Raw genomic sequence first — 14,074 nt, forward strand, 5'->3', positions numbered from 1 at the left:
TGACGTGACACCTTAACTGGGGCGGCGTAGGCAACACAGTGCCATAGCCTGAGCGGTGTACGTGCTGTGCACGATAACCAGGGTGGTGTGAGCATCACGGCATTTTCTTCGTCGTTCCTTGTTTTCTGTTTGAGACTTCAATCGGGATATGGCCAAGGACTTAGAAAGTTTTGATTTCCCAAAGTCTTGTTGATCCTAGGACTTTTGAAAATCTAACAACATGCACCGCGAAGATGCATGACTCTTCATCGGACCTAGCAGCGTCCTAATAAACATAAGACAGACTCGAAAGAGAGACAACCTAGAAGCCGCCCTAAACATGCCCCTACGCAAAACGGTATGTATGGGGGTTAGATGCATGCGATAGGAAAAGCAGTAACACGTAGACAGGATATGGGGGTTAGATGCAAGTAGATCTTACCCTGCAGGTACCTGTCCTAGTTTGGAGAGTTCTAGTGCTTTGTATATGCAAAGGCTGGTTTTGGCTTGTAACGGGTTCCTCGGACTAGAGCCAAGATATACCTCCCACTGCCCGCGTAATCGCAGAGCAACAGTCGAACGGTAGAATGACTCATCATCGTCGAAGGTTGTTGGTCATTCGGGGTCCCCGGGCTCCAGTAAACCGTGCCGGATTGCAAAAACGATCCAACGGGGCTTATCCCACATCGATGCAAATGAAGATGCTAAAGAAGTTGATTAATGAAAATAGAATCGCAAATTCGCAAACGCCCTTTTCAAATTTGGCTCACTTTATTTAATCAATGCTTAGAAGAAACTACACGAGAGAATGATCGGAAAAGTCCCAGATTGGATTGGCCGGACACGAGGTCCCGTTAAATCACCATTCCAACCTTCGGCAGCGCGAAGCTCACCGTCTTGACAAACTTTTGTGGGATCGTTCTTCAAGTGTATTGAAATCTAAACATAGACCAATATTGGTTATCTCCCTAGCAGAGTCGCCACTGTGGGCATGCCTGCCCGTTTTCGGAATTTCCGGATTCCGAGACGCGAGGCAAGGGGCCTGGGTCGAGGGAGCGCGAGCGGGGAAGCAAGCGCTCGCAAAATACAGAGTCGCCACTCGGGTTTTGAAGGTTCGACACCCAAGGAACCGTATTTCGAAGCACTTGCCGCGCTGTTTGATTTGAAAAAGTTAAGGAACTGATCCGTCATAACCATATCTGGGTTCGGGAGCCAGGTTACGAGAGGAGAAGGGTTTTATGGCACCCCTCTCGCCCAATCCGGAGATCGGTCTCTACTTAGGCATTTGCGAAAGATGTTTGTTTGCGATTCTGTTTCATTAATCAATTTTTAGCCATTTAGGGCGGGGGAACAGTTTAAGGGGATTAAAACTGTAACATGTTTGCAGGATGTGATAAGATATGGCATGGGTTAGTGAGATGACAAGTAATAAATGGAATGAAGTTCAAAACGTTGATCATATATCAAAACAGCGCTGTGTATGATTTTGGCACAAACGAACAGCCAGCTTGCATGCGTGAGTTCATCCGCATGCAAGCGAACCATCACGCGACATAACCATATACTCGCGCGAGTATTGACGCTTTACCAATAGTTTGAATTTCACCCCCTTCTGGGCTCTGGAAGGACCAGTGCTCACCCAGGTGCAAACCAAGTAGTTTATGGGTACTTGAAAGTAAACAATATTACAGCCAACAGATGGAAATATTATGAAAATGCAACCCCTAAACAGTGGGGGTGTCTAAACAGAGGCCATGGCCAGGTTGCTCATGCAAGGGCAATCCCTGAAAGACAGAGAACCATCGCGCGACAGGGTGAGACAGCCGCGCGATTGTTCAGACTGGACTTCCAGGAATTGCTTTGCATACTTAGGGCTCTGAGACATGTTCAGGAGCATCCCAAAAGCATTCCAAACAAAGAGGTGTTATAAACTAAGCCAAACAATGATTTTCAACATGCAAAACAGCAAAGCAGTGAGCTAAAGCTCCTTAAAAGACTTTTAAAAGACTACAAACACAATAATAAACTTAAAGACCAGGGTCCCTTCCCCACGTGGTCCAATCTCACGCAGACAGAATTGTCGCGCGAGGATACGGGACCATCGCGCGAGGGTTTCCCAGCTAACAGCTCTTGAAACTCTGCCGGCTTTAGGGCCAGAACTGGTATCGATTACCAGCCTTGACCCTGCCAGCCCCCCTCAGGGGTTCGAACAGTGAGCAGAAAGATATTATACCTTTGCTTGAGTGCCTTGGAGATGGCTTGAATGATGAGATGGTGAGATTTGGAGGGTGATTATGTGGGAGTGAATGGTGTGAGATGCTTGTGCTTGAGTTTGCCTTCTTCTTTCTTAGAGAGAGATTTGTAACCCTTTGCAAGGATGCATGGGGGGGGTATTTATAGAAAGAAGGGGTTAGTGGATGGCTAACCAAGGCCTTGTAACCAGCCAACAATGCTGGTTACAAATGCTTGGTGGAGGAGTGGGTGGCAAAGGTGATGGGAGAATGGGGGGTGAGGTGGTGCAAGGGGAGCCCCCCCAGAACGCTGTTCAGCCGAGAAAACGGGGTCACATAGGCCTGTAGCCCCCTGACCACCACGCAATCTAGGTGAAAATGACAGGTGTTGACCATCGCGCGATGAAGTGAGACCATCGCGCGAGGGTCCAGCCAACCCCGCGATGGTCAATGGTCAAAGCCTTGACTTTGACCACCACCTGGCAAACGGACCATCGCGCGAGGGTCCCATATTGTCGCGCGACATTCAGACCAAGGTCCAGGTTCTGATTAAAGGTTTTAGGGCTAAGGATGGGTTCCTCACATGCCAAACTCAAGCCATTCCAAGTTCTCGAGACTGTTTCGACCTGATTCATCATCGGGGAATCAAGGAACCGAAGAACAAAGTAAAACGATCGGGAAGTCAAATTGGGGTGTCTACATGGTGCTGACGTGTCAACCCCATTTTGCTCAAATGGTGCTAATTTGGCACCCACGTGTCGCCCGCATGGCAGCGTGCAACAAATTTTTCTCCTCCTGGGAATCGAATCCAGGACCTCGCATTCTCGCGCGCGCGCGAACGAGCTAAGTCTGGTTTATAGTAACGGTTATTGGAAGCCGTCGTTATAGTCCAGTTTTTAGTAACAGTTATTAAAAACCATCGCTATAGTCTTGTAATCTAGTAACGGTTGCATGAAAACCATCGCTATAGTCCTGTTTCCAGTAACCATTTGCAAACCGTCGCTATACACCATCTATACCGACGGTTTTTTCAAAATATTCTAAAAAAACTGTTGGGAGATCCCAAATTTCTTGTAGTGCCTCCTTAATAACCTTTTTGGGAATGATGAACAACGAGGACCAATATGTTTGCATGGAAATAGAACAAACTTTATTAATTGAATCCTACTAGCATAGGATAGGTACCTATTGGTCCAGGACTTGATTTTGACAATAATTCGATCTACCATGGTTTTACCGTCAGAGTGTTGGAGTTTGGTGGATAGTAAGGGAACCCTAAGTACTTAACAAGTAGAGTGCCTTCCTTAAAACCGAGAATACTTAAAATTGAAGACTTGACTACCTGAGACACTCTAGAGAAAAATATGTTTCTCTTACCAGGGCTAGGTGAAAGACCTGATAAAGTTGAGAATTCCACCAAAGAGATATGTATATGAGATATAGAGCTAACCTCTCCTTTGCAAAAGATCATGAGGTCATCAGCAAAGCAAAGATTAACGATATTCTTCAACTCAAATATCCAAGGGAAATGAAAATCAAGAAGAAGAGTCTTCTCTTTGACTAATCTGGGAGTGGAGACGGGGTGAGCTTGGAGGCTTCCATTGTAACTTGGTCCCAACATCATTGTGTGTCATTGGCCGTTAAGGCTTCCGGCCCGCAGAAGCTTAATCCCCAAATATACCATCTGCAAAAGAGAACACCCACACACTGAGCTTCATGAGGAAAGCATAAATAGAAGAACATATAATGAGGAGAACAAAAGCTCTTCATGCCTGGCAATCAAAGGTTGGAGGCTCCCAACATAACTGGGTTCCCAACACTCTTGCGTGTTGTTGGCCCGTTAGAGATTCTGCGAGTCAGATAGAAGCTTAATCCCCAAATATATCATCTATCAAAAAAAAAAAAACACTGAGCTTCATAGAATGAGGGGAAGAAAAGCTAGATTGATAAGTAATTGAAAGAGAAGTGAAGCTTGTTGAGCTGCTACCAAAACCAGAAAGCATGAGCAATTACATGTATAATCATCATTAATCACATTAAATGGCTAAAGAAATTGTGCCATCAAGCTAAATCTTGGAACATGAGGCTCCTATTAAATTGCATGAGAAACAAAATGGTTCTCACTAAGACAATAAATAGGTCGCAGGAAAATAAATTGATAGACAACAATGAACTAAATGGGCTCTCCTACTCCGTCTCCCTTAGGGCTTTCTAAGAGAATAGAGAGGCTAGACAATTTCCCCAATTTTGATGCAAGTGGTAGGTCGTTACTATCTACACGAGGCACCATCCAAACCAAAGATTGACATGCTATGAAAATCAAAATGGCAAAATTAAGAACTAACAAATAGGAACCAAAACTGAGAGTTACTTGAGAGATTATAACTCTCGTAGAATATCCCAAAAAAATGTACGAATTGCCAAAAAAAAAGGTAGCATACAGGTCTCACACTACGCTACACCGTAAATCAAAATAGTTCACCTCTCTAAAACCATGAAATGTGGACTAAATGTTTATCAACACAATAAAGTAGTTGAAGGTCCTAGTTTTTTATTTTATTTTGTTGAACAACAAGTTATTGAAAATTTGAAGGTCCTAAGTAATCTACTAGGAATGTCGAGCATAGTTAAATCGGGAAATTAGGAAGAACAGAAAAAATTAAAGGCAAAGTTAAGAAAATAAAGCATCAATTACCACACGTACAAAAATATAGTACCTCATGAGCCAACGACACTCTAGCCCATTCCTCGTCCTTCCACCCAACAACTGATTTTCCTATTACAAAGAATAGAGAATTTTCATGAGAAGTCATAGGACTCAAATAAATGAATGTTAATCTATGTTATTGGGGAAAAAATCAAGTTGCATAACTCAACCAAAAGAAACTAAGAGTGCCTTGACAAACAGAATAAGCAAACAAATCATCCAAAGCCAAGTCAAGAATTTGCATATTGAAAATAATAACGCAACTCTTTTTTGGTAGTGGTCTTGGCCTACCAATTATAACATAGCAATCAAAATCATCAAAAAAAAATTCAAAATCGGATTGAAAACACTCTAAGGGATTCATAAGAAGTTTAACATACCTCACTTAAACCACACAAAAAACAAAAGGAGAGAAATCTCTTTTACCTCATCAAAAATCTAAGAGCATAAAGTCACTACTGTGGAAAAGCGAATATACCATAGCATCAGGGAGAATGCCAAAAAGAAAAACTAATGAGCATCGGTACAGTAAAGTCACTACTTCTAGGTCCTCATATAGTAATACGAAAAATAGAATCATACCTCCATTGAATCACCAAACCATACCTGGACACTACAAAAAAAAATTACAACTTTAATTTACTTGCCAAATAGAGCAGCAATGCTCTGTAGCTGGAGTGGAACCAACAAATACTAACAAATGTCAAATGCATAAATGTAGAATAACAACAAATACTACTGCCTGAAGTCTATTTGTGTCATGCTAGTGTGGATTCCAGTTGAAATTAGCCAATTTAGTATCATCAAAAATATGGATTCAAAGCAAGAAAATAAATAAATCAAAGCTCAAAGAGAGTTAGGTAACTGTGAGAGGTGGATGACAAAGAGGTTAGGGTTTCAAACAATTGAATCACAGCAAAAATTTAAATCGCACCTGCAAAGTAAATTGAAGAGAGCTAAAAAATGAAAATCCTAATTGAGAACCAAAAGCTGCCATGAATCCATGATCATGAAACCTCAGTGGACAAAAAATAGGGAGATTTGGTGATAGGTCCATTATAGAGATTTTACAAGCTCACAAGTCCACTTATTAGTTTTGTAAACACCTTAACTAAAGCAAAATAATAATCACCTAGAGGGCATTCTGTCAAACACCTAGTAGGCATTTCCATAATCCTTGTTTCACCTCATTTGCTCACATATATTGTACCTGTAGCAAATGGATTGTCGTCCAACAAAAAAGGGACTTCAAAAATACTATAAAAAAACATGTGATACAGTAAACTAAACACTCCTTTTTTCCCCATGAACTAAATATTCCAAACACCTCACATTTTGTAAAAAAGGGAAAAAAGAAACAAAAACAATAAAAGAGAGCAATGAAAAATAGAATCTTATGTCAAAAAGAATATATAGACCTCCATACAATCGCCAAATTATACCTGCAAAGGGAGAAAGACAAAATTAGTTGGCCATACTATTTCTCAATAAAGGGTTTCTGATCAAACGGAGATATGACCATGGATTCGCCAAAGCGCTAAATTTTTAAAGAAAAGCCTCAATTTTTGGGTAACCCTATTTTCAGATTTCGAGGTTTTAGAAAATTAGGGAAAACTGAAACAAATACCAAGAAGAAACAAAAAAAGAAAAAGAAGGAAGATTAGGGAAAACTTGGTGATTTATCAGTTTCAGAGGTAGGAAGTAAGAAGAGGGGGGCGCAGAGTGAAAAGGATGGCTTCAACAGTGGGTGGTGTGACTGGTGGTCGGCAACTTCGGTGGTTGGAGTGGCTCACGACGGAGGTTGGTGGCGGAGAGAGAAGTTCAGGAGCAAGATGTGATGGCTATTCATGGTGTTTTGAGTTGGGTGTGGGTGAGTATCGGGAGGAGAGAGAGAGAGAGAGAGAGAGAGAGAGAGAGAGAGAGAGAGAGAGAGAGAGAGAGAGAGAGAGAATGCGACTCTGTTGATAACGAGCAGGATCGGAAGACGGGTTTTAAATTTGAAATCGGAAGTGTGTGGGAGAGTGAGAGAAGCTAGATGCGTGAGAATAGAGTTGAGTGGCCCGTGGCCCCGTTCCTGAACATCTTCTTGCTTGTACTTCTTTCTGATAAAAAAAAAGTACTTATTTCACATTTTCAAATTAAAAATAATGTAAATAAAAAATAGTTTTTTAATTTTTTTGCACCGTTTAAAATATCACAATGAGATCTATCAAACAAGATCCATATTGCTAGAAAAATTATTTTTGTAAACACATTTTTTTTTAGCTTGAAATTAATTTCTTAAAAAATAAGTACTTAATTTAGGTTCTAGAACGGGGCCTGAGAGGGAGAGGGGGGAAGCTGCTTGAGTAGGAAAGTTACACAAAATGAACCTTTGTTAATCTCAGCCCTCCATTCTTGTATTCAAAATGTGTGTAAATCTAACGGTGCAAAATGTAGAAAATTCATTAACACTGAGCTGCATTGTTATACAGACTAGAGTTTGCCCGTGCCTTCAGACGATCAACAAACAATTTAGTGTCATCCTCCTAATCTCTTAGGTCCAACCTTTCAAAGGCTATTTTTAATCTTCGATCAAAATCATTTTCCCTTGGGCACTGAATGATATAAGCATATTGTTTGACGATCTGCAAAATTGGCTACATATGATGTGAGCTCAGGTAGATGCTACCCCACGATATACCTTTTTATAGCCTACGATATTCAATAACAACTCCACGGTACATTCTCCAATTCACCAATCACCACGTCGTGTCATAGCACTTAAGAACTCTATATCGATCATTGAGGCATGTCACTACATCCACTTCTATCAACCAAATACTTAAATAGTGTACGAGTACCATATTCATTAAATTCTATACTTTTCTTTGTTACAACGCATGCCAAAGGAGATCGATTGATCAATGAATCATTTGAGGTACAAACAATCAAGTTTAGAAGTGGTTTGAATGTGATTAGAGAGTGTTAGAAGTGATTGGGGTCAAGACAATTGAACGAGGATCAAACGACAAAAATTTGTCCAAAGAGCTTGGGGATTGATCCCCCAAAACAAGGGTATTGATCCCCAGATAAATCTAGTGAGCAAAGGGATCGATCCCCCAAACAGGGGGGATTGATCCCCTGACGCTTTTTCTGCAGATTTTCAAGAACAAACCCAAACAACAAACCTCGAACTAAGGCATGCTTGGAGCACAAAATCAACTAAAAGCATATAGAATGAGCAAGAAATCCCTACCTTAAAGTCGAGATCGAGACCCGTGCGATTTGAGCAAGCCTTAGTTCCAAGGACTTTGAAATCTATCGAAAGCTTTCCTCTGAGCTCAACCCAACGAGACCAAACCTCAAAAATGCGATTACATGGTGGATAGGAAGTAGATCCGTGAGGTTATTGAGCTATTGGGTGAGGATTTGTGGGAGAGTGAGAGAGAGATAGACTGAGAGAGGGAGAGATGGACGGGAGAGAGAGAGAGGTGGGAGATTTTTAATCTCTAACAACACACACACCCCCCTTATATATTAGCATATACACAAATCACACTTGCACTCCCTCAGCTAGCAATCTTATCACATTGACCCCAAATCAAACAAACTCAATAATTCTCACATTTTCCTCATTTCTTTTCAATTATAAGCCTTTAGACAATTTTCCGAAAATACGGGTCTCTACATCCTACCCTCCTTAAAGTAATTTCAACCTCAAAATTTATAACCAAGTTAACAACAACATGTGTCACATAGATATACCAAATCATAACCACAATCATCATGCAACCATGGTAATAACTTTAAAGCTTAAACTCAAACACTCTCATCGACATTTATGCCGAAAATAAGTGCGGACACCTCTCCCCAACCTCATCTTCACATTCCCAAGTTGATTCTTCTTTACCTTGGTTACTCCACAAGACTCTTACTAACGATATCGTCTTACCCCTCAAAACTTGATCACACATGTCTAGGATACGTGTCGATTTCTCCCCAAGAACTGCACCAACTACTAATCATTCTTATTAGATTACCATTCTCATAAACCCTCTAGTTCTAAAATTTGTACAAGAATCCTAGTCCCCACATAATTGTAAGTCAAACACATCGAAATCCAACAAATTGTACCCCTACGTTCTCCAAACTCTGAATTTCACATTCTCATTCTTTGCGCCTTATTCCACTAAGTACCTCTCAAAATTCCTAGAAAGACATATATTGAACTGCTTATGAAACTTCAATTCTCATTTTCCTCCAATCAATGGCAACTAATGAATCAATCAGTCAATTTTTTTTTTAATCTAGAAAATCCTGAATAATCTCTACAGTAATAAAACCAAGAAACCAAGAATCCAATGATTAGACTTCATAATGATCATCACCCTCTACTCAGTTATGAACAACAACTCACCATAGTTAAACTCCTTACACTTCAAGCTATTGATATTTCTTTCAACTCCAAAAGTAAACACATCTTACGATCGATTCGGCTTTATTGTTAATGCTAATGATAAATAGCAATGCCCGATGCACATAAAACAAAACAGCTAGACACAATCTCTAACTCACACCTCTATTTATCCTCATAGCTCTTTTACCAATTCTGCACAAACCTCAAACGTCTTTTCATCCATCTAACAATTAAACACAACCAAGAGTCTAGCAGCATTACACTTTCCCTAGCCCATTCAGAATCACCGCTGGTTTTTGTTTTTGGAAACCGAAACTCACTTCTTTGGTAATGCGTCCCTTCAACATAACTCAACATGACACAATATTGGAACTTGTAGTAGGCCGAACCTAATGGCTCGGATCACATGTTTGACAAATATTGAATGAGGCTGAACCAACTTTGGTCCCAGTACCCTTGAAGCCCAGGCTCGGCAATTATCGGAGCTCGGAGAAGGGTCTCATCTCACCTACCCAATGCCTTGGCCCGAGAAGAGAGTTCCCAGGCTCGGCCAAAGCTAAGTCTTAGATCAATGACTTCATCACTTCCTCCTCTCTCCAAGCCGCCCGCCCTTTGGCTCGGCCGAAGACGGGGCTCGGGCCTTCTCAACGCCACGCTCTACCCCACACACCGAAAGCGGTTATGCCAAGAGATAATGATTGGCGCACATGGGGGCGCCAGCTCACACCACAAACGGTTACCAGATCTTATCGGTAACGTCATAAATGACATTAGCCAACCCGTGCATGGCACATGCCCGTACTTGGAGAGCAAGCCAAGAGGACCCTATAAATATCAAGTGATGTAGTCCTAAAGAGGTACACACCAAATCTCACACTAAAGCTCTAGTCTCTTACTTTGCTCTCTGCACATTCTCATGCTCTCATGGGAAGGCCTTGCCGGCCAACGCCGGCTAGGTCTTAGTCGTTCGTTCACTATGCAGGTTAAGGCAGAAGGCTAGGCGGCTCACGAACCAATTGAAGAGGAGCTCAGACCAAGGATCACGGGGCCACAATATTGGTGAACCCGACGTGAAACGCTTCTGATTCAAAGCAGCTCGAACTTTCTTCAAACCACCTTCCTCTTCCCAAAAACAGCACAATCCCAGCCACGATGGGTGGAGAACCAATAGATGTTACCATCTCGGGGGTGAAGGACCGCAACAAAAATCCAATCCTTCAACCTATGGAGAGACACATATCCATTTTGATTCCCGCTAGCTCTGGGCTATCTCCGGCTCAAGAAGATGTGACAGCGGCTTACATTCGCTTGTTACAATGATGGGACGATGAAAGCGACAATGAACTGGTGGCTTTAAGGGTGAAAATGGATCAAATGAAGCAGCACATGCAAGAAGTTACACCAACCACATCCAGATTTGCTAGAGATCGGAGGCGACGACAGCAAATGCTTCCCCCACCACCCCCTTCACCACCGCAGGAGCAACCCTTTGAGACGGGCTACCAAGGTTCCGTGAAGGACCATCTTGGCTTCACACCAGAGAAGGGCGACGCGAGGGAACTGATCCTCTACTGGTAGCCAACCACCTCCGTGACACATCGCTCAAAAAGCCACCAGGAGAGGAAAAGATTTCGAAACACAACCGAATCGTTCCCAATCACTTACTCTATTAGTCGTGTAGAATATTCTAGCACCACGGCTTCCCATCATAGTCGAGCGTCCTTGGAAACTAGGTGGCACGTTTTTGAGCGTCTTAGAGAAATTCCACTTGAAAATTTGGGAGGTGAAAGGAAATTTCAGCAGGACAGCAAGGGCGTCCACGTCGAAGGACAAAATGATTACCCAAAGGCCTGTCGTGAAAGAGAGAAGTCTATTGACGGACCTCGCTGAGAGGACACCGAGATGAAGGATCGGCCTTGGGCACAGAGACCATGAAAAACACTCGGACAGAGATTCCAAGGACGGAGAACATAAGAGGTCAAAAATCGACAGGCACGGCAAACTACCGCGCCCCAACTTCGAATGGCAACTGGAGGACCTCGGGGTCTCACCTTTCACCCCTCATATAATTAATACGATGGCTGAATCCACCTTCCACTTGCCGAAGTTTACCAAATTCGATCCGAACTCTTGCAAAGCCTACACGCATTTAATCCATTTTCGCCAGACCATCGAACTATGTACCATGAAGGATGAAATCAAGTGCAACCCCGCTAGCCTTGGCTCCCTTGGACTCCATTGGTTCAACAAGTTGCCGCTGGGTCCATCCGGAACCTGGATGACCTTGAACGGGCATTCAATACCTGCTTCATCACTAATAACAAGACGGCCAAAGAGCTCGAATCCTTATCCCAAATGAGGAAGCTCTCGACTGAGATGCTCAGGTAGTACTCCGAACGTTACCGGCAACTTTTCAATGAAATCCCTGGGATTGATGAGTATTGGGCAGCATGTTCTTTAAAAAATGACTTGGAATCTGGCAGTAAGATCTTGGACAAATTGGCAATCTGTCCTCTGCATGGCATGGGTGAACTAATGAGAATTGTGGAGAGATTTTGTGCCCTTGAAGAGCTCTGTGCAGACCGAGCTGCTTAGGGGATCCCTAACCCAACTGCTCCACTGCCGACAATCACTCCTCAGCTGCCGACACCAATTCCCACCTTGCAATCCCAGCCAAAGAAGCACGCGAACAACGTCAAGGAAGGGAAGAAACGCCCACCGAAGGCACATGACTATGTGGTTGAAATGACAGTTTTCAAGGAGCCCATTTAGTCTTTCCTCAAAAAGATTATGGGACAACCCTGGTTTGAGTGGCCTACAGGAAAGCTCAGCATAGACATAGGTCAGCTAGCTCAAAACTCAAGGAAGAAATGTTCCTACCACAATGAGCTTGGCCACTATACCATGGCATGCGCCCCATACAAAGCACTCTTGGAGCGCCTTGCGTCTCAAGGCCATCTGGACTAGTACATTAACCAAGCCAAAACACCTGTCCGCCAGCCCATTGCCAACCCAAACCCCATTGAGCAACGAATGGTGATCCATGTCATCCATGGCCCGATAACAAAAGAGTCTGAAACCCACCTTCGAGCCGAACTAGATCGAGCCTCCACCTTCAAGCAGATACTCTCGGTGGGACCTGGGTGAAACCGACCATGTACGGAGGACGTACCAAAATGGACGATCACCTTCACCGAGCATGATCTCGAAATGGTGCAAACCCCTCACACCAACGCTCTTGTGGTTACTTTTCAGAATGGCGTACATGATGTTAAGCAAGTTCTCGTCGATCAAGGAAGTTCAATAGAGGTTATGTACAATGACCTCTTCAAGAAACTTGATCTCCCGATGTCGGTCCTGCAGCCGGTGGAAGTGCCCCTTATCTGTTTCAATAGAGCCCCCATTAAGTCGCTCGGCCACATCTTCCTTCCAATCGTCGTTGGTTCAAAAATGTTAAGCGTCAAATTTGTCGTTGTTAACATTTCGAGCCCATACAATGCCATCCTTGGCCGAACCTGGCTCCACGGCATGCAAGCCATTGCCTCCACATATTACCAGGTCGTACGCTTCATCGGCACCCACAGAAGGCAAAAAGACCTACGTGGCGATCAAGTAGCATCCAAGAAGTGCTATGTCTCGGCCGTCCATAATTCAACCAAAGGAAAGCAAGTCCAATGGGTCGAAGTCCCTGACCTGGCCGTACTTGAAGATGTCGGCGAACTAGCCAAGGAAAAAGCAATCGAAGACCTTGTGTCTATGCCAATCACCGAGGACAGATTTTGTTTCTTTTTACTCGGCTCTTCCCCAGCGACACCGAACGAGAAGAAATGTTTTAGTTTCTCAAGAGCAACATCGAAATATTCGCATGGACCCCCTATGAGATGCCAGGGGTCGATCCGAACTTTATCAGTCAAAGCCTCAATGTTAATAAAGATTCAAAGCCCATAGTACAAAAGGCAAGGCGCTCGGCTCCCGAACACGCCGAAGTCGTCATCGAAGAAGTCAACCGACTGTTGGAAGCCAATGCAATTCAGGAAGTGCAGTACCCTACATGGTTGTCGAACACCATCATTGTGAAGAAGAACGACAAATGGAGAGTTTGCATTGACTATACCAATTTGAACGACGCCAGCCCAATAGATTGGTTTCCATTGTCAAAATCGACCAACTGGTAGATGCCACGGCCGGCCATGCTCGACTAAGCTTTCTTGATACCTACTGCGGCTACCACCAAATCACAATGGATCCAAATGACATGGAAAAGACGGCGTTCATAACTCCATATGGCATCTACTATTACAAGGTCATGCCCTTTGGGCTCAATAACTTTGGTTCGACATTCACGCGCGCTATTTTCAAATTGCTCCATGCCCAGATTGGCTATACGGTAGAAGCATACATAGATGATCTCGTTGTTAAAAGCTAGAAGGAGTACAAACATCTTTAGGAGTTGGCCGATGTCTTTGAAATTCTCAAGTTTCATAAGCTCTGTTTGAACGCAAAAAAGTGTGCATTTGGCATGAGCACAGGAAAGTTTCTCGGACACTTGGTCACTAGGCCCAAAATCAAAGCCGACCCCAATCAGATCATGGCCTTTGCAAACCTATGACCACCACAGACAATTCTGGAAGTCCAACGGCTTACAGGCATGGCAGCATCCCTAAACCGATTTATCAGCAAGTCGTCAACACAAGTGCCATGCATTTTTCCATGCCTTGAAGGATAAAAGCAGATGCCATTTTGAATGGACTGCAGAAT

The 14,074-nt window shown here is 43.2% G+C and overlaps 1 protein-coding gene across 1 annotated transcript; it reads left to right on the forward strand.

Annotated features, from left to right (window-relative positions):
* Positions 1-12,526: 12,526 nt before the first annotated feature.
* LOC131327651 (uncharacterized) lies at positions 12,527-13,491 on the forward strand. The gene is made up of 2 exons (XM_058360796.1): positions 12,527-13,097; positions 13,205-13,491. Exons 1-2 carry the CDS (start codon positions 12,527-12,529, stop codon positions 13,489-13,491), a joined length of 858 nt encoding a protein of 285 aa, XP_058216779.1.
* Positions 13,492-14,074: the final 583 nt, after the last annotated feature.

Source organism: Rhododendron vialii, chromosome 5a (assembly GCF_030253575.1).
Source record: "Rhododendron vialii isolate Sample 1 chromosome 5a, ASM3025357v1".
Taxonomy (NCBI): Eukaryota; Viridiplantae; Streptophyta; class Magnoliopsida; order Ericales; family Ericaceae; genus Rhododendron; species Rhododendron vialii.

Coding starts and splice junctions, on each gene's coding strand:
- LOC131327651 (XM_058360796.1), top strand. CDS start 12,527: ATGGTGCAAACCCCTCACACCAACGCTCTTGTGGTTACTTTTCAGAAT. Junction 13,098..13,204: donor AATCACCGAGGACAGATTTT/GTTTCTTTTTAC, acceptor ATGAGATGCCAG/GGGTCGATCCGAACTTTATC.